Source organism: Anastrepha ludens, chromosome 6, assembly GCF_028408465.1.
Source record: "Anastrepha ludens isolate Willacy chromosome 6, idAnaLude1.1, whole genome shotgun sequence".
NCBI lineage: Eukaryota > Metazoa > Arthropoda > Insecta > Diptera > Tephritidae > Anastrepha > Anastrepha ludens.
Window position 1 is genome coordinate 15,589,167 of NC_071502.1, and position 21,610 is coordinate 15,610,776.

At 39.2% G+C, this 21,610-nt stretch overlaps 1 protein-coding gene across 1 annotated transcript in view; it reads left to right on the plus strand.

The window, feature by feature from the left end:
* The window catches only part of LOC128868284 (homeobox protein 2), a 103,694-nt gene extending 83,982 nt beyond the window's left edge, over positions 1-19,712 (plus strand). Inside the window, exons 2-5 of the mRNA XM_054110189.1 lie at positions 7,182-7,391; positions 7,519-7,748; positions 15,797-17,670; positions 19,480-19,712. Of these exons, the coding sequence (XP_053966164.1) occupies positions 7,182-7,391; positions 7,519-7,748; positions 15,797-17,670; positions 19,480-19,630 (2,465 nt within the window). The 3' untranslated portion in view covers positions 19,631-19,712. The remainder of the gene's footprint in view (positions 1-7,181; positions 7,392-7,518; positions 7,749-15,796; positions 17,671-19,479) is intronic.
* The last annotated feature ends 1,898 nt before the right edge of the window (positions 19,713-21,610 follow it).

Genomic DNA, 21,610 nt, shown 5'->3' on the forward strand with positions numbered 1-21,610 from the left:
GCTGTTTGGTTTTGGCCTATTGCTGTTAATATGGCTGCTGTGGCTGCCACATCATAGCGCACGCATTACGACCAATATGCCAATATTGGCAGCTGGGGTCACATGCACTTACTGAGGTGCGCGTTTGGTGGTAAATGTATTTGGGTGGGGGCGAGTGGAGTTTGAGTATGTTCCTGTATGTGTGCGTGTGTGTGTGGCAAAAACTCTTAATATGCCTGCTGGTCAACAGTTTCACCCACAACTTCGCCATGTTTTTGGCCACTAATAGTGTTGTAGATGATGACGACGTTCTAATTTATTAAATTCATGATTGATTACTGAAAGTGTATTAATAAAGTCCGCCTGTTTGCCCGACATAAAAAAAAACCGAAAATTTAAATTTGAAATTTACCCACCGAAAAAAATCAAAATTTTTGAAAACAAATTTGTTTCAAATAAAAACCAAATCAATCACAAAAAAGCTAAGAAAAAAATATGCACTTATTTTTTTTAATGTGTGCTTTATTTCTGAGCCATGGCGGAGTAATAAAGGTGAAGTAATGCACTGACCATGTTAAGCAAACGTAAAAGTCCTCATAAGATGCCGAAAAGAGCGAGAATTGCTGCAAAATGTTAAGCACCGCAAAACAGCCCACCTGGGTCACCTCATTCGTGGAGCGAAATATGAATTACCCCAACTAATAATCGAGGGTAAAATATAAGGGAAAAGGGGCATAGAACGAAAACAGATGTGGTGGTTGAGAAACATCCACGATTGGACTGGATTGAGGACGATTAGGCAACTCATCCACATGGCCCCAGACGGAGAAGCATATTTCAGTTTTATTGGCAAAATAAAATAAATATAATAGTGTAATATAAAAAAGTTTGTATTAAGAAATAAATTTTATTAATAAATGTGACCACCAACATACATCAGTGGATGGGCAGTCGAAGAAGCATAGGGCATCTTTTTTCACTATACATTTTTCACAATTCGGCTGCCTATTTTAAAATGTTGCCCTTATTCGTTGGAAGTTTCATTTGTTGCTTCTTGAAAGGCATTTACATGTACGAGGGGGCTAACAAAAGTACGATAAATTGAATTGAAAAAAAGGAAACAAAATTTTTTTTTAATTTATATTTTTAATTTTTTTATTTTCACCTTTTAACTTCTCCACAAACTCGCCTCTAATTTCAATAAATTTTTTTATTTGTTATTTTTCACTTTTATTTATTCTCTGTTAAAAACATTCCTTCAAATCACGTTTTTGCAGCTTCTTAAACTCACATGAACCGCATTTATTTTCTCTTCATTGCCACCAAAGACCTTTCCTTTAAAATTTTTCTTAAAATTTGTAAATAACCAGAAATCACACTTCAACTGATGTGGAGAATATGGCGACGTGGGAAATTTTTCAATAATACAAAGCGCAGTCAAGTTACTGGATTGGGGGATAAGTTCGTAGCGTTTTTACCAAAGGCTTTTTGTCTCTCGGCTTTGGCGTATCTCCTGGAGCCACTCACTTCTTTCTTTGATATGTATATATTGATATGTATATTGGCACCATTTCTTATCTCACGTGACGACTTTGTACAAAAAGCGCCGTTTATGACAGCGTGCTGTTCGATGGTAGACGAGATGCTGAGAAGAAATTTGAAGGCGACTATCTTTGGTTTCTTCGTTGAGCTCGTGAGGTACCCAGGTTCCCAATTTCTCAGTAAATCCCATTGAATGAAGGTGATTGAGAATCGTTTTATGATTGCAGTTAATTTTGACTGCCGATTCCCGACTGGTTTGGCGACTGTTCTCCTTCAAAAGTGATTTGAGACGTTCTTCAACGAATTCAGAAGGCCTTCCGTTACGGGATGTGTCGTCGCCGCTTCTGAACTTTGCAAACTATTTTGTATTGTAGACACGCCTATGATACCTTTTCCATACACGTTGCAAATGTCCCGGGCTGCTTCGGCAGCTTTTTGACCTCGATGAAAACCAAAGAAGAGAGGATGTCGAAAATGTTGGTTTATGCCTCCTGGGTATTCCTAAGCCTCAAAACTAATGAAAAATTAAATAACTCAAAAATGCAATTAACATAGTTTTGTAGAGAAGAAAGAGTTCTAACAAATGAAGACTTACCTTTTGCCAAACAGCAAACAAATCATTGTAAAGTAAAGAAAATTTGCAAACGCTATGAACTTATTCCCCAACCCAATACTTATAAAACAAAAACCATTAATTTTTATTACAAATAGTTAAAATTAGTGTGCAATGAAAATTCAATCAATAAATATAAAACACATAAAACTGGAAATTGAAATTAGGAAAAAAGTCAATTTTGCAACTATTCATCGCTTCTTGATTATTAGCGTCCACGATTATTTCGGACTGGACTAAAAATGCTATCATCAGAAGATGAGTCAAATATGTCCAGCCCATCTGTCAAACTATGAACTTCTTCCCTTGGTTATTTCGTTGTAACAAAGTCTTTTATTAGCCATTGATTTTTGCTTGTTCGAGTTGTGTATTAAATGTGGCTCAAAATTAATCAATCTATGGGAAAATTTATAATTATTGCAAATGGCGTCGTACATCAGTCATATTTGACACTTGCGAACTAGACAGCTGCAGTATACAAAGAGACAAGCAATGGAGCGAGTAAAGGTCAAATAAAAATTCCTATCACTCAAAGTTAATTTTTTATTTAGGAAAAAAATTATTCAAAAGCCAAATAGGATGATTAATTTTGCGCCACCTTGTCCCATACAGATTTTCATCACTCAAAATGATTTGTAATATATGTGTATGTTTGTATAATAAAATAAAAATTCAGTAAAAAAAAAATGGATGATTAATTTTGCGCCACCTTATTCAATACAGATTTTCATCAACAAAATTATTTTTTTATTCAGGAAAAAAATTATTCAAAAACCACATTGGATGATTAATTTTGGGCCACCTTGTTCAATACAGATTTTCATCACTCAAAATTATTTGTAATATATAATAAAATAAAAATTCAGTAAAACATTACTTAAAAAAAATTTTTTTTTTGGATATTTAATTTTGCGCCACCTTGTTCAACACTGATTTTCATCACTCAAAATTATTTGTAATATATATTGTAATAAAATAAAAATTCAGTAAAAAATTACTTAAAAAAAAATTTTTTTGGATGATTAATTTTGCGCCACCTTGTTCAATTCTTGTCATCCAGCTACACGCGACCTACATATGTAGGCATTACGCTGAAACTTTAATGCACAGTTGGACTTGGTTAGTTCTCTACTGTACTTTTTGCACTTACACGAAAAATTTTTTCCTAATAAGCCATCCTTTTAGGAATTATCATACATTTGGCTTAGAAAAATATTTTTTTGTTTTGAGACTCGTGCAAGAGCGAAAATTTCGTGAAAGAAATGTATTAGTGAACCGTGGTAATTCCAAATTTCTGAAAAAAAAAACAATCAGTTTCAATCAAAATTGTGTACCTCAAGTAGATTAAATATTTGTAAGCATCTCGATACGCAATCTAAAAACTGTATTTGAGTCTTTATTGAATGCCCGATTGTATCTAATAATCTCATATTGTTTTTATAATGCATCTCATTTTCGAATATTTGCTAGAATGAATCTTACTACATACACAAAAAAGTCGACTAACATCACACAGTAGTCTTCCTTCCCCCTGTGTAAGTGCAATATGTAACTACACACATACATATGTACATGCACCTCCTCCTCCCCAAAGCAAAGCAACCCCTCCTTTGCCCGCAATACCGCCGTCATATCATATCATCTTTGTAGCAATTTGTAGCATGCAAAGAGCAGATAGTATTAAGGAACAGCAGATAACAAAAAAAAAAAAAAAACAATAAGCACTCCTCAGCAACCTCTAACAGCCAACAGTCAATATTAAGTGGCTATGGATTTATTAAGCAAGAGCTCAAAATACAATCCGCACTCGGCTGTGCCAGGATTTACAACCGCGCACTGCCTGTATTGATATGAAAATAATGAAGCTGTTGCCACAGAAGAAAAAAGATAAAGCGCAAAAAAATAAACAGGCGAAAATTGAAAGCCGCAAAAAATGAGCCACACCGCCACCACTCGCTCAAACGTCGCCGCAGCAGCTCAAGACAATTTGAATTGATACATACATACGTGCATACACGCACACACGGATACATATTTACCACGCGCATAAGCCACTGTGACGTTGGCACGCGTCGTCTAGCTGTCAGTGAGATTGTTGGCGACGATTGAGGGGGTGGTTTAACTTTGGTTTATCACCGACAGTTGCAATTGATTTGTGCGTGCATTTGTGCCGGAAAGAAGACGTGGTTTTAACTTGACATTGCGGCAATACGTTGCCGATAACCTTACATTTCATTTCTTCTGCCATTCGATTTGTTTTTTGTTTGGTTTGTTGCGGGCGGCACACAACAGTTGTCACAGGATTTATTTATGCGTGAGCAACTTTTCGCTGATAAGGTCATTAAAGCGATGTCGTTGGTGGGTGGGGGTGGTGGTGGAAGATTACGGCTAAGCAGCGCTAAGATGATAGATAGATGGATATTCTATTAAAAAAATAAATAACTTTCGAAAGATGTTCATAGAAGTTGGGTGGGTATTAGGGAAGGTAATGGGAACAAGCTAATGATATTATTAAAAAAATATATGTTTTTGTATGTATGTTTGTGTGTATGTAGTTTCTTGTACTTACGCACGGCTTTCACCTCACGTTTTTGTACATTTTACATGTGACTGCTCACGCCCCTATTTCAATATTCCCAACTATGCTTCCGTAAAGTGGCATTAATGAAATATGTTTTCATGCTTTACCTCAGAAATATCTTAGCAGCCAGTGCTTGGTCCTTTTTTTTCTTACCTTTAAGTGGAATAATTATTTATAATTATTACTCTTTTCAATAAATAAATAAATAAATATCTTTTTCTTCTTGATTGGCGCGATAACCGCTTAAGCGCATTTGGCCGAGTTTAACAAGGCGTTTCTTTTCTCCGCCAGTCGTTTCTTTCTCAGGCTAACCGGCGTCAGTTGGGAACACCAAGTGAAGTCAAGCACTGCTCCACCTGATATTTCCTTCTCCTCTGCTACCCGGTAGGTACCGCTGGTACCGCATCCAGTACTTTCAGAGCCGGAGCCTTTGTATCAATTAGGACGAAATGACTCAGCCAACGTAGCCGCTAGATTTTTATTCGCTGCACTGCTCGGTGGTCTACGTCGTCGTGAAGCTAATAAGCTCATTGTTCCATCGCCTGTTACACTTGCCATCACCAACGTGCAAAGGTTCAAAAATCTCCCGCAGCATCTTTCTCTCAAACACTCCAAGGAACGCCTCATCGGATGTTGACATCGTTCAAGCTTCTGTGCCACACGTTAGGACGGGCATGAGAAGAGCGTTGAAGAGTGTTACTTTTGCTCATCGAGAGAGGACTTAACTACTCAATTGCCTACTCAGTTCAAATTAGCCCTTGTTAGCAAGCCAAGTAGCCCTCCGTTGGATTTCAAGTCTGATGTTGTTATCGATGTTAATGCTGATTCCTAAATAAGCGAACTCTCTTACACCCTTCTTAGGGGTTTGACTGAGCTCCTGCTCTTATATGTGGCGGATGTCTTGAAATTGCTCCACAAATGGAGGGACCTACAGTTTTAGGCCAACTCGGAATGGCAGATATTTTTTATGGCAGAAATACACTCGGAGGTTTGCAATTGACGACCGTTATTAGAAACAACTTTTTCGATGTCTCTTACAACCTCGAAATCATGACTGTCAACAGAAGCGTGGATTCACCGCGAGACCCATTCGCTTTCCTTCTTTCTCAGAAATATGCAGTATGGCAATTTCAGTTTGTATGGGAGGTATGCCGCGATTTCCTCAAATAATCACAATTTTCCTCCAATGGGATGGGATTGGTAAAAACAACTTTCCAAATAAAGGGTCCTCCAATAAGAGGTGTTTTTTTGATAAAAGATCAATGGTTTCGTTGCTTGTGTGGCACGCAGCGCCGTCTAGTTAAAAATAAAATCAATACCATCCAATTCGGGCCATACAAAATCGTTAATCAACTCTCGATAGCGCAATCCATTGACCGTAACTATTGCTCTAGCTTCAATTTCGAAAAAGTAAGGTCCAATCACTCCGTCGGACCATAAACCACGTTGGGCATAGAGAGGATTTCAAAAAAAATTCTTGGATTTTCTGAGCCACTGATCCGACAATTTTGCTTGTTGACGAAGCCACCGAGGTGGAAATGGGCCCGTATTCACTTAGGATGATTTTTCGATGGGATTCCGGATAATTTTCATGCATTCCAACGACCCAATCAGCAAAAACACGACTTTATTGATAATCGGCCGGCTTGAGTTCTTATGTTAACTGGACTTTATAAGCCTAAGACCCAAATCTATATGCAAAATACGGTGTTATGACTTTTGTGGGAGGCCTAATTCCAAAGAACGACGAGGAATGGACAAACCTGGGTTTTCTTCAATACTTTCGGCTACAACAGCAATATTTTTGGCTGTTCTTGAGCGACGTGCACGGGTTTTATACTTCACATCACTAACTTCACCCAGCAGCTCGAATTTATTCACCAATTTCTGTATTGCGGTCAAGTGCTTCACGATGTTCCTAAAATGTTCCCGTTTTACGAACCGTCTCTGCCAAATTTTCACCATTTTTATAGTGAATTTTAATCATTTCAATGCGTTGTTTATGAGTGCATGGTTCCATTTTTATTAATGGCGTGTTTCTACTTGTCAAATATCAAAAAATTACAGCCTAAAAGTGACATCTACTGAAATAGTGGGCTATTCAAAATAACACCTGTTTTTGGAAAACCCTTTATATGTATACATTGATAAAGGCGTGTGTGTGTGTAATATAATATTTGCAATTATCGTATAACCTCTTGCTTATTATGTCAACCGTCAGAGCTCAGGCACAGTATCATGGGATTAGTCACATAAGTTTTTTCCGTTAAGAAAGATCCGAGTGAAAATGAGCTCAATAAATCGTAAGCAAGATTTCACTTACAAACATACATGAATATTTTTATTTATTTTTTTTTTTTTTTTCAAAAGCATATTACTTCATTTTTCTGTGTATAAATTGAATTTTTATTTGTTATTTCCCTTCTAATAAATGTTTTGCATCCTTTCTTCATATTCTACTTGCAGCAAAATCGCTACCGTTGCATTGTGTCGTCGAATCAGTGCATTCATTGCAGGCCTCACTCGCCATCGATTCGCGTAGTCCATGGAAGCGACGCACGAATATCGAGACAGACAGTTATGTGATTATGGCCGCTGCAACGCCATGGTCGGAATTGGTGCAGACAGCATTGCAGCGACTTGGCTACTCTCAAGAGGCGGTCAATACGGCAAGAGGTAAGTGAGGAGCAGAGCTTTCAGTCTCAGTTTAATTGCTTACATGACCGACAATCACATGCATACATACATAAATTATTTACATACATACATTTACATTTGCATATGTTCTTGTTTTGCCTCTCAGGTTCGATTATGATTAAAAACTGGAAACCCATACCGCTGGAAATGATCTCCGATAATCCGGTAGTGCCCGTGAGTGATATAATCGGTGAATTGACCTCGGTGGTCACACTACGTATTGTCATATTACGTTCCAAGCCATCCACATTCGGTGAAATCAAGGATAAATTACTGAAGTTGCTGGTTTTGCAATCACACACCGTACTGCGCTCCACCGGTTGTCCACTCGATGAGGTGAGTGTGCTGATAATAAATAATGATTTTACATCATTTTTTTTTTAAATATTTTTAATTAAGTATACATCAAATTTTTGCCATTTTATTATCCCACATCACAGTAAAAATACTTTTTAAACCAAATGAATCACTCCAAAGCGAAAAGGTATTAACGTCCATAGCTGCCAACAATCATATCCTGCGGCGCTTAGAAAGTATTAAAGCAATTTTGGCTTGCTGCTCAGTGAAGAATTTTAGTCAAATAAAAATTCACTTCAATTCCGAGCAAATGATTTGGTTCTAAACAAGGCGAATCTATTAAAGGTGATGTTGGTAAATCAGCTGAGTTTTTTTTTCTTTCGCCGTGTCCATGTGGCTGTCAGCTCAGAATGAAACAAGGCGAATTCAGTACTTGTTTTCTAGTTTCTCAATACTTTGCTTTGACAATCAAACGTGCAGAACATTGTTGTTGGTTTAGTGTCACCACCTAATGCGCCTTGGTTTTATTTTAATTTAAAAAATTGTTAAAATTAAATGAGAAACAAAAAATGATCAAAACTTTCCAATAAATCCTTGTGCTAAAGTTATTTAACGCAGCGCATGTATGTACACATAGCAGATAACCGAAAACCGACTAGAGAGTCATGGTAATATTACAAAAAAAAAAATTATATTAATAATATGGCCTTTCAATTTGCACTGACTTGGGTTTGCGCATAGGAGGGTCTCTTTCTATGACAAATTACCACACTTGCCAACAACCCTCAATTGATATAAGAGCGGATTAACTCTCTAATAAAAGCTGTGCTGATACATCTATAGGACACACATCAGCTACACATCTAAGCAAAACTTATTGGGTAAGCAAGCAGTGAAGTGCTTCTACCTGTACAGATGGAAATGCGTAAGTGATTGAGGCGGCTTTTTATACTTTTATGTAAAATGTTACAAGTATTCGGCAATAAACCGATTAGTGACATAAAATACTCATTTCATTAGTTTTATTGTTAGCGACAAAACGGTTTTGGTGCACTTTTCTCAAGTTCAAAGAGAATAGGCAAAGAAGTACTAATTAGTGTTTTTAACTATGAGCTTACATGCAAATCTATGGTAATTGGTGGGGATGTGGTGGAGTGCAGTCGCTTTGAGGATTATGTGTGATAGGAATTAAAAATTCGTTAGCTTCTAGAAAATCATAAGTAATTAGATAGTTGCAGTTATTGGAATCCGTGCGCTCTAAAATTAATGGTTTTATATTTTTTTCCAACTGAAAGTTCAAGATTCCGTTTTTTAACAGTAAAAATTCATAGTAAAAAAATAAATGGTAGAAATGCTCTGAACTATGCTCATATTAGGGCTGCCCATTCTGGAATGCCAATGTTTTCAGGTCCAGAAAATCCCGGTATTAGCTTTCTTAATCGCGGGATTCCACAATATCAGATTTAAAATATCTATCTGAAGGAAGTGAAAACTGGTTTAGCATAAAATTTGATTGCTCACAAAAACATTGGAAAAACATTCCCATATACTACAGGCTACCTGTTATGTTGTTCCCTCCGTGACAAAAATTCAACGCACTTGGAATGAGTCGAGCAGCCACGCGTCTCGGTCTCAATTGACGGTGGAAAATGTTGCGAATTGCTTCGTGAAACCCGCTAAGGTCTCGAGCTACCTCCCTCAAACTTAAAGGATGGTTTTTCATCACCATTTCCTCGACTTTGTCGACGACTTTGTTTTCATCCGTTGAAAACGTTGATGGGCGACCAGATCGGGGCAAATCTTCCATGACTTTTAGGCCCTCTGCAAAAGAGTTATACCGCTCGTAGAGCCATGTTTTCGATAAAGTATACCCGCACGCATTTTCAATGATTCGGCACACGAAATCCCATTTAAAACACAAAATCTGAGATAAATTTTTTGTTCGATATTTTTATCCATAGTGAAAATCGCAGAGAAAACCTGCGCTTGAATGATATAATTAAATGCCAAAAACAAGCTGATTGACAGATCAGGCTCAAACTCTGCGACACTATAGAGGATAGTTGTACCAACATTGCAAAAAAAACTTAGTACACTACACGCGCGGTTTTTAACTAAACAATTCCCGATATTTTTTTGACAGAATGTAAATATATATGAAGCTTTTGCTAAGCCAAAAAAAAAAAATAAAAAGAAAATACGAAACTTTTTACAATTAAATACTCAGTTACACTTTATTTTTAATACTAATTAATTTGACTCCACAACTACTTCATCTTGCGGGAATTAGAATTTGACTGACTAATTTATTTTATTGTACTTTACCGTCACCATTCAGCGCTTGCAAGCAGTGTTCAACTCGACTTGCAAAAAATATGTGAAATTTCTGAAAACAATTTTGTAAATAAATTAAAAATTTAAATTGGTAGTAAAATTTTGTTTGGAAATCGCTAGTGCGCCTAAATTGCTTTATTGAAACGATTTCATTATATATTAGTATAGTATAGTTAATGGCCCCTGAAATATTTAAATTACTTATCATTCAAGGGCCAACAAAATTTTGGCGTTTAATTGTGTCAATCATTAAGGAAAACTACGAAAAATATATTATATTTATAAAACTATGGCTAACCACCAAGCGCTGTGAACCTTAAATTTAAGATTTTTTAAAAAGTGGAGTTAATCGAACTGTACACCGAACAGCTCATACTTGTATGTATGTATCTGCTACAAGCTACTCCGTTATCTCGGTGCCTTGGCATTTAATTCTATACACAAACATTTGACTCATATTTCCGAGGAAAGATTGCCTAGCTATTTGACTCATTGCAAATATTTACGATTATGGGTTAACACTTGAAAAAATGAAGAGATTTCGATAATTAAACGATTTTTTTATATTACTATTTAAATTTTACAGAAAAAGTACACTCATTTTAGATAGTTTAATGGCTGTAAACAGGAAATTTTATTTTTATGTATTTTCTTTCATTTCGCGCATTCATCTTTTTCTGTCCTGTGATAAACAGCCCAAAAACAATAACATTTCTTTACGTTTAGGTTTGCAAACAAAACTAGCAGTTTGTTTATAATTACTTTTTGATTTTATGAAATTTTTTTCTTGTGTTCAATAAAGCCTCAGTTTTTGTAATTTTCAACGTATTTAGACAAGACTATATCCAGTCTGTGCGGTTTAGGAACCTTATTAGGTTGTTGACGTCTATGCCAGACAGTTGCTCGAGACTCTCGAACAGCGGTTTGCTAGGGTTAACATTCTGTCCTTCCATAGGGCAGGGCATTCACATAGGAAATGGAAGATTGTTTCCTTTTTCTGCGGTTGTTTACAACTATGACAGTATGCTTATATATATATTGCAAGGGATAACTACTTTGGCAGTCCGCTCTACTATGGACCAGAAGCCAGTTATCACTGCCGTGAGTGAGTCTGCAGGCGTGCTTTCGTTTCATATTTGTCAATGTCTACTTTTGCTTGCGCTTGTAGGTAGGCCATAACGTCCTGCTAATTTTGCATTTCGTCTGGTCTCTCCATCTACAATCTACGATTCGAAGGTATTTTAGGAAAATTGCATTCTTGACTGCACCTAATGGTGTGAATACCGGAACTGCAAGCACGTTGTTCATGGCAGATCCCCCTCTTGCCAGTTCATCGACTTGTTCGTTACCTTCTATGTTCCGGTGTGCCGGGACTCAAATTAAGGTTACTTTATAGTTTTCACTCAAGGTGGTGAGGCTATTTCTACATTGCTCCACCACTTTAGAGGTTGTTGTAGCCGAGTCCAGTGCCTGGATTGCAGCTTGGCTATTCGAAAGCATAGCGATATTGCCTTTTAAAGAGAAATCTACGATTAGTAGCCTACAAGCTTCCCCAATTGCCAGTACTTCTGCCTGGAAGACACTGGTGGTATTAGGGAGACGCACAGATTTTTCAATTCCAAGTTTATGCGAATATATACCAGCTCCAATACCACAATCCATTTTACTGCCATCTATATAGACTGTAGTGTCGAAGTTGTTTAGAGGGAATCCCTTATACCATTTCTCCTTAGATGGAAAGAGAGTGGCAAAATTCCTATTGAATGTTACCGTCGGGACGATGTAGTCAGTCCTCACCGAGATTAACTGAGCTTGTCGCAATATTAGACTGGCATGACCATAAGTTTTTTCTTTCCAGCGACCCACTTCATTTAACCTAAATGCACTCATTGTTGCCATCTTCTTGATATGTAGATGTACCGGAATAACGTGTGTAAGTGCATTGAGAGCCTCTCTAGGACATGGTCTGATTGCACCGACCGTTATTGCACAGGCGGATCTTTGTATTCTGCCGAGTAATTTGATGTTGTATTTTCTCTCTAGAGCTTTCCACCAAACTACCGAGCCATACGATAAAATAGGTCTTATAACCGCCTTATACAGCCATAATGTATGCTTAGGTTGAATACCCCATCTTCTTCTAAGCATACGTTTCGGTATTCTGCTTCCCTTACCCTAGGGAAACCTAGCATTTGCCAAAAAGTACTTTAATATGCCATTGAGTTTCTGGAAGACGGTTATATGGAGCGATGAAAGTAAGTTTGAGTTGAGTTGAGAAGCTCCAATCAAAGTGCGTGCAAAGCGCAATTAAGTTTGGCGGGGGAAGTGTGCTTATCTGGGGCTGTTTTTCCTATAGCGGTATATCAGGTCTGGTACATATTGAAGGAAAAATTACTGGGGAGTCCTACGTCAATATGCTAAGCAAATTCTTAGAACCCTCGGCACGAAGAATGGGTATTGGACACAATTTCATCTATCAACAAAACAACGACCCCAAACATACCAGTCGCGTAGCAAAGGAATACTTTAGGCAAAACTCAATAGAGCTTTTAGAATGGCCCGCTCAAAGCCCCGACTTAAGTCCTATCGAGCACTTATGGCAATATTTAGGCCGCGCCACCACTCACATTTGTCACTAATAATCGAATATTTGCTTAAATTTAATCTAAAAATCTTAGTTTTTCCTACTTCCTACTATTTATAGCACACTCTAGACTTCATAATCCGCATAAGTTGTTCAACTATGACCCAAATGCAAAATTCAAAAACGGTTTGAGATAGAAAATTAATAAAAATAATTTTGATTTTATTCAACGAGGCATAGCAACGGATGCCGGGTATTGTTATATTATGGTTATTAATAAAAAATTCTTTTCTATGAAATTATTGTTTGTAATTCTTTTCTAGACATATCCTAAATCCCTAAAAATTACTCCTACGCGAGCGGGGCCGCGGGTTAAAGCTAGTATAATATATAAATATATATAAACATGTACCTATTTTGGCACCCTATATACCTATCAGTGTGTGTGTGTATGTTTTCTGCGCGTATGTTCGTATGCGTGCCGTGTGAGATATTAGTTCTTTTCCGCTAAGCCCACAACTAAATCATGTAACTAAACAAATAGATAACCCGTTATACAGTGCATTGCGCATATACCGATGTATTTATGTGCGTCAACAACAGCAACAACAAAACCAATATTGCCGCCACATAGCCAGAGGTGTAAATATTTTTTATAAACCTTTCTGCGTAATGCCAAATGTAGCTTAAGTGATTAGAAATGTCTTCTTTAGCTGATAGTCGTAGCCGATATCGCTGCCCATTACCCGGCACATGCTTTTACAAAACAAATGTGAGTGTGTATGTATGGATGTATGTGTGTGTGTATATATGTATGTATGTATGTATGTTTGTTTGTTTGTGTGAATGTACTTATTTATAATTCTATTTTAGCTGGCGTATATCTTATGAGCTTAAATAATGTCCCATATGCCTCCAGTTCTCGATCAAAAAATTAAATGCACACTCTCAAACATACATACATAAACACATGCATACATACATACACAAATAAATATGTATGCGGCTATCTGCTACTTTTGTGTTAAAGTTCTTGTTATTGTTACGTTTGTGGCCTTTACTTGAAAGCCACTACTAATACGCGCACCACCGACCACCGCTGGCCGCTCAAATCGTATCGCACAAAAATCAAGCAACTCACTCGCATGACGAATTAATGGCATAAGCGAAAAATCAAAAATACAATACTACACACATACCGACATACCGACACATTTTGACTGATATCAACTGCCAGCGTAATGAACAATATTTTGAAAATATCGAAGTGATTTAACGTCTTGCAATCACGCCAACCCATTTACAAGCTAAACGAATCCCACAACACTCGAGAGGTATACAAAAAAGTAGTGCCGTGATTTTTATGGTGCACACTTAGCAGGTGACAGAAGTGGGTTGGAAAATTTATGTTTGCAGCAGTAAAGCGCATTACGGCGGGTACGTACGGACGCACACGTTGTTGAGTTCTGATATTAGTGGGGGATTAATTAGGTTTGAATTTCGTTAGATTGTTGGTTGAATGGTTTACTACTTACGCCCGAATACATGCATGCATAGGTACATATATTGATAAACTCTCACACACACACACACACACATACGTTGCTACTTACCTGGTAGGCTGTGCGATTGTTCGATGGCTCGCCGGTTGGACGGTTCGACTGTTGTCTGCTGGCTGATGGCTGATGGCATTGCATTGCTGCTCAGCTTAAGCAGAGTATTAACTTGTGTTATTGCAAAAAGTTCCTAGTCAAGTGCATTCATTGCGAACGTTAATATTTATTGGCCTGATTGTGTACTTATGGGCTACAAAATGGAGCCATATGGGATTACAGCAGTTGGGAAATTTCGGCATCAACAGTCATGGGATCCGTTAGATAATGACTGCAGTTTATCAAAGTAGTCACGAAAAAACTTATCGTTTGATTAATTTTAAGTTAAACATACTAAACAAGAAAATAAATAAGACATAACACAGTAATATCGATAATTGTCATTGTGACTAGTTAGTTAGTACAGGGTGACTCACAAAGAGCGCAGGTTTTTGTTTTTATAAATAAAACGCAACAAAATTTGTCGAAATATTTTTTTTTTTGTGTGCTTTCAATATGCTTTTTAGGCTATGGCATTTATATACCCTATGATCAGAAAGTACCGGGAATGTTTAAACAAAACAAAACAGAATTAAATTTCAGGCAACTTTATTTTGTTGAGTTCTGATATTCAGCCTATGACCCATCTGATGCAACACACATGTGCCCACGTTTAACCCAGTCCTCCATGCACCCCTGGTAGGCCGACGAAGGAATGGCCTTCAGCTCTTTCATTGCATTCTTTTTGATCTCCTCTATCGACTGAAATCTCCTTCCACGAAGTGGTAACTTCAACTTGGGAAACAAAAAGAAGTCGCACGGGGCCATATCAGGTGAATGCGGTGCACGATGGTATTTGATTGGTATTTGTTACAGAGAAAATGCTCAACAGTTTCCTTCTCTGAAAAGTCCCCACAGCTTCTGCAATGGTGATTAAATCCTTAACCTAGCTTTTCCGCGAGTGTGCCGATCGTACAGTGATCGGTAAACACAGCTGCGAGTTTGGAAATTGAATGGCGAGGAGTCCAAAGACTTTCCTTCGTATATTGCACTACGGTCAAAGGGTTTTCGAAATAGCGCACAAAGAAATGGAGCTCCATCTTTTCTGCGCTTTCCTGAGTTGCTCTACTTGGCTAGAAATCTTTTGCAGAAACTTCTTGTCGTCTTACTCTCAGCTTTTTCCCGCGAATCAAAAAAGTTCTAAGCTGAATCGCTTGATTAAAGTTGGGAAATAATAAAATCGAAGAAGCAGCCGACAGGGTATTGTTAATTGGCTGCTTAGATCTGCAATTTGACTCCCTTTCAGTATTTTTTGCTGGGAGTCGCTAAGAAAAAATGTTACTTCAACTATCCAGAGATGATTGAAAAGTTGAAAGATGACATCGATTATGCCATTGGTGAGAAAATGATGATGAGATGGGGATGAAAAACTGTGTTTATAGCATCAGCTACTTTTAAGCTCGACTGCGTGAATGATAGCCACGCTTTTGAGCCATTAATCAAATTTCACCTTAAGCTTCCTTTATCAAAAATACTAGCATTAATTCACTAAACCTCATTTTGCATTTCTCCCACAGATGACGCTTTCACAAATATGCCGCGCCTCTTACCAGAACCCCTATTCATTTCCTGCGGGCGAGATCTCCGATGAGCTCCGTCGCAAATTCGACCAATGGTGGTCGCAACAACTCACGCCACAGTCAAGTATTACACCAAAAATGTTACCGTTCCTAACTGCGCCAACGTCAGTGCCCAACGAAATGGACTTTCCAGTCGGCTCCGCGGCCGTTGCAGCAGCCGCCGCTGCCGCTGCAGCTGCACAAGCCGGCCTACATGCCGCCTCGGGTGTGGGCAATGTGCCGGGCAGCAATATGCCCGGCTTGAGCGCTAGTCGTGATTCGCTGCTTATGAATGATGCCACACACCATGGCCCACAAGGTGCAGCCACAACGCATCATGCCAATATGCTAGTGCATCCAGCCATGCACCCGTCAATGCATCATCACCATCACCACCATCCACACGCACAGTACCCCAATCAGAAGACACGTATGCGCACCAGTTTCGATCCAGAAATGGAGCTGCCAAAACTACAGAAATGGTTCCAGGAGAATCCGCATCCGTCGCGTCAGCAAATACAAACGTATGTGGTGCAGTTGAATGCTTTGGAGTCGCGACGTGGCCGCAAGCCGCTGGACGTGAATAATGTGGTGTACTGGTTCAAAAATGCACGTGCCGCTCAAAAGCGGGCTGAAATGCGTGGCGGTTTGGCGGCACTCGGTCATCCCAGCCTCAATGGGTTCGTGCTGAATCAGCACGGGCAGCTGGGTCAAAGCTCGAGTAGCAGCGCTGGCAGTCACCAAATGAGCAGCAGCAATATCAATTTGGCCATGTCACATGACTACCTGAAGAGTCCGTTGAGCCTGAAGTCTGAGGATGTGGATACAATGTCACAGCACTCGGATGACATGGACGAAGACAACAGCCGCCCAGGCTCGCCACAATTGCCGCTCTCTCTAACTACGCACGAGCGCAATCGCAATTCGCCACTCGAGGACGCTGAAGGAAATATGGAGCACAATGAGAGTCGTCGTGATATCGGCGCTGCCGAAGGCGCGTTGAAAGATGAAGCCGCCGATTGCCAAGCCATGTTGAACGGTTCGCTTAATCAATCGCTACGTTCGTGTTCGCGCAGCTATACTGAGGAGGAAACCCAGGCGCAGGGAAAACAGAACGAGTCGCAAGTAGATGACCAACAAGGCGACAATTCCAATGAAAATTCAGCTAATAATCAACAAAATGATACAGAACACAACAACAATAGCAATAACAACAATAATAATAACGCAAGCAATGTCAACAATAATAACAATTGTAACAATAGCAATAATAACAATAGCAACAATAACAACAACAACAATGAACAGCTCTGTGATGCCGTTAATACACAACCGCAAGCACATTCCTCCCCCAAAATGAGTTCGCCGAAAGAAGAGGACGATGATCTCGATTTGGAAGACGATGACGATGACAACGAGAATGATACCTCACAGCTGGATGAGTACCGTTCACCCTCACCCGATTTGGCAAATGCCATAGCCCAACGCAAAGATTTGCCCTTTCCAATGGTGCCCAACTCGATGTTCTCACAGTCGTTCATGTACATGAGCCATTATATACCTGGTTTCGGGCAAGCGGCTGCCAATCATCCGCATGCACATCATGCCGCTGCTGCAGCTGCTGCTGCCGGTATGCCACCGAACGCGCTAATGAACCCGAGCGGTCTGAATTTGTCGAGTATGTCGAGTGAGGAGCGACGCAAAAGGAATCGTACCTTCATCGATCCGGTCACCGAGGTGCCGAAGCTGGAGCAATGGTTTGCTATGAATACACATCCATCACACAACCTGATACTGAAGTACACGGAGGACCTGAACACAATGCCATACAGGTAAGTTTGAAAAAATCGAAATCAATTTTTGGTTAGTAAAAATTGTATTCAAAAACGAAATTGGTGAACTACTACCTGGACATCTGCACGGTGTTCTCGTTGATTCACTTTATGTGGCCAAGTATAACTCACAAAGTTATAGGAATCCCGTTTTACTGAGTGCCAGCAATTAACGAAAAAATTTTTTCAAAAATCGCAAGAAAATTTTTTTCAACAAATTTTGAAAAAAAAAAAAATAATATTACGTGCGCAACTAAGTTATCGCAGTTTTTTTTAAGGAAAATACAACTTTAATCTGAAAACACTGGTTACAAGTGAATCATTGAAAGTATTGCCCATCGCTGGCTACTACTTTTTTCCATTTTTCTGGTAGATCTCGTATGCCGTCGCGGTAAAACTGTTCCTCTTTTGAGGCTATCCACGGATCAAGCCATTTTTTGATGTCTTCATATGAATGGAACTGCTGGTCAGCTAGACCAAGTGCCATTGATCGGAACAGGTGATAATCGGAGGGCGCAATATCTGGAGAATATGGCGGGTGGGGTAGGATTTCCCATTTCAGTGTTTCCAGGTAGGTTTTAACGGGTTTGGTAACGTGAGGCCGAGCGTTGCTATGCTGTCGAATCACTTTTTCATGCCTCTCCGCATATTGCGGCCGCTTCCCGCACAATGCTCGGCTCAATCGCATCAATTGAAGTCGATACCGATCCCCAGTGATGGTTTCGCTGGGTTTTAACAGTTCATAATAAATAACACCAACTTGGTCCCACCAAATACATAGCATAACCTTCGCAGCCTGAATATTCGACCGAGGCGACGACATAGAAGCATGGCCGGGCAGTCCCCATGACTTTCTTTTCTTTGGATTGCTGTAATGAATCCATTTTTTTATTTTTCATCACCCAAGTCCCCTGTTTCTGAATTCTGAATCATTCCCAAAGCATGCAATCGCTTGGAAATGGTTTGCCGGGTAACTCCTAATACTGAAGCAATCTCTTCTTGCGTTTGACACGGATCCTCATTGATCCTCAATGCCTCCAATTCAGCGTCTTCGATGGTTTTTGGCTTTCCTTCACGCGGACGGTCGTCAACATTGAAATCACCATCTTTGAAGCGACTGAACCAATCTCGGCACGTTGTTTCACTTAAAGCAGCATCTCCATAAACTTTTCGTAGCTCTCGATGCGCTTCAGCCGCCCTTTTTTTGCGAATGAAAGAGGAAAATCAACACTTCCCTCAAATGACGATTATTCGGCACAAAATCAGACTTTTTCACAAAACAAAAAGGGTTTTAAATGGCGGGTCCCAAACCCAGCGCACAACCAGCTATTCTGTTTGGTGAGGTTTCGATGTTGTCAATGTAATGTAACCGTTGTTGCCACCACTCAATTCAAGATGAGGAAATGTGAAGTACGATTCATCATCCAAAATTAAGAATTTTTCATTCGACGAAATGCATGGCAGCGAATTGGTATTTTTTCGAGTTGCTTCACTGCATATTTTGGTGCTCGGTTACGTTTACGATAAATTACATTGTTTTCTTCAAAATCTTGTGAACGCCGCACTTTGAAATGCCAAATTTTCGTGCTAATTTGCCTGTTGATTGACCAACCATGTTTTCGGCACTAAGAAGTAGTTCACTTCCCCGAAGTTCCTTTGGACCTATTTGTCAATTGATGGAATAAGTTTCGCCGTCCATCTGCCACTCAATGCTTAGTGGACATATTTTATTTACTACTCTTAGAATTTTTTTGATTTTCAATTTTCGTAGTTACTAAAAAATTTCGCATTTCATTTGATCTTTCGCAGACAAAAGTTCCCCCGTTTGGAGAGTAAAAATGTGCAGTTTTGGTTCAAGAATCGACGTGCCAAATGCAAGCGTCTCAAGATGTCGCTCTACGACAGCTCTCAGCTACAAGGCCTCAACTCATTTGTGAGCAAATATGAAGAACGCGATTAGAGGGGAAATGGAACGACCGAAGAGGTGTAAGGGGACCCACAAAAGCTGATTCTCCTAAACTGAAAATATTGTAAAAACCGCAGGTTTGTGCAAAATTTGATGATTCAAAAGAAAAGAAAAAAAAAAAAAGAACACAAATAATTGTAAAATCAAGCGTGTCGATTACCAGTGATAAAGCGACTGATTGTTGTTTGAAATAAAATACAAAAAACAAAGTTTCACTACGAATATTGTGAACCAATCATTATACATAATATTGTATTTAGCGCCAATGTATATTAGTATTGAATTGAATTTACGAGTATTGAAGGTGCGATACGAATGCACACGAATGAAGCTCACACGAGCCGAAGTCATCATTTGTATAAGAAAGTTAGTGAAAATGCCTACGCAGCCACTTGTGTGTGTGCGTGCGTTGCAATTGCTTAGCCCATGTGCGAGCATGTGAAGGAGAGAACGTGCATTATATGTGTGCGTGTGTGTATGCATGTATGCAATAATACACGTACAAAAACGGCATAAGAGGGAGAGACCGCATGTACATAGAGATGCAAGCTCATTTGCTGTAAGTTTGCACGACCTTTTAATTAATTTATATATCACACATACATATATATGTATGTATGTATGTATGTATGTACATATATGTAGACGTTCTTGTATATTGTAATAGGACTATGAATAAGTTCGTGCGGTTTTTTTTCGAAATTTGAAACTTTATTGACGTAAAATGGTTACAAATTTAATATTCAAAATATTGTCCATCGCTTACTACTACTTTTTCCCATCTTTCTGGCAATTCACGGATTCCCTTTGTGAAAAATTCGGTCGGTTTTGCCGCAATCCACGAATCGATCCATTTTTTGACTTCATCGTAATTACGGAAGTGCTGGTCAGCCAGGCCATGTTGCATCGATCGGAAGAGATAGTAATCGGATGGCGCAAGGTCTGAACTATACGGCGGGTGGGGTAGGACATCCCATTTGAGCGTTTCTAAGTATGTTTTGACCACTTGTGCAACATGTGGCCGAGCATTGTCATGTTGCAAAATAACTTTGTCGTGTCTATCGGCGTATTGCGGCCGTTTTTCTCGCAGTGCTCGGCTCAAACGCATCAATTGTCGTCGGTAGACATCCCCCGTAATCGTTTCATTCGGTTTCAGTAGCTCATAATACACAACACCCAGCTGGTCCCACCAGATACACAGCATAACCTTCAGGCCATGAATATTCTGCGCCGACGTCGATGTTGAAGCATGGCCAGGGTATCCATACGTTGCCCGACGTTTTGGATTGTCGTAATGGACCCACTTTTCATCGCCAGTCACAATTCGATGCAAAAAACCCTTTCTTTTGTGCCGTTGAAGCAGTTGTTCGCATGCCATAAAACGGCGTTCAACGTCTCTTGGCTTCAATTCATACGGCACCCAATGGCCTACCTTTCGGATCATTCCCATGGCTTTTAAACGTTTGGAAATGGTTGATTGATCAACTCCCAAAGTTTTTGCAACCTCTTCTTGCGTTTGAGCCGGATCTTGATCGAGCAATTCCTCCAATTCGGTATCCATGAACTTTGGCGGCGCACCCTCGCGTTCTTCGTCTTCCAAGCCAAAATCACCACTTTTAAAGCGTGCAAACCACTTCTGGCACGTTCGCTCAGATAGAGCATGCTCACCATAAACTTCCACCAAGATACGATGACTTTCGGCTGCTTTTTTCTTCATATTAAAATAATGAAGAAGAATTCCCCGCAAAAACACATTATTTGGCACGAAATTCGACATTTTCAAGTGTGGTAAAAATATTGTTGTTTACGCTTCAAATAAAAAACTTATACTGACGTTTGTGCCTTACGACAGTAGCTCTCCAATGAATGTTTGGAAATGTGGATCGATGGAATAATAATCAAGTTACGCCATCTGTTGTAAAACCGCACGAACTTATGCATAGTCCTATTAACATAAAAAAAGAAAATGACAAA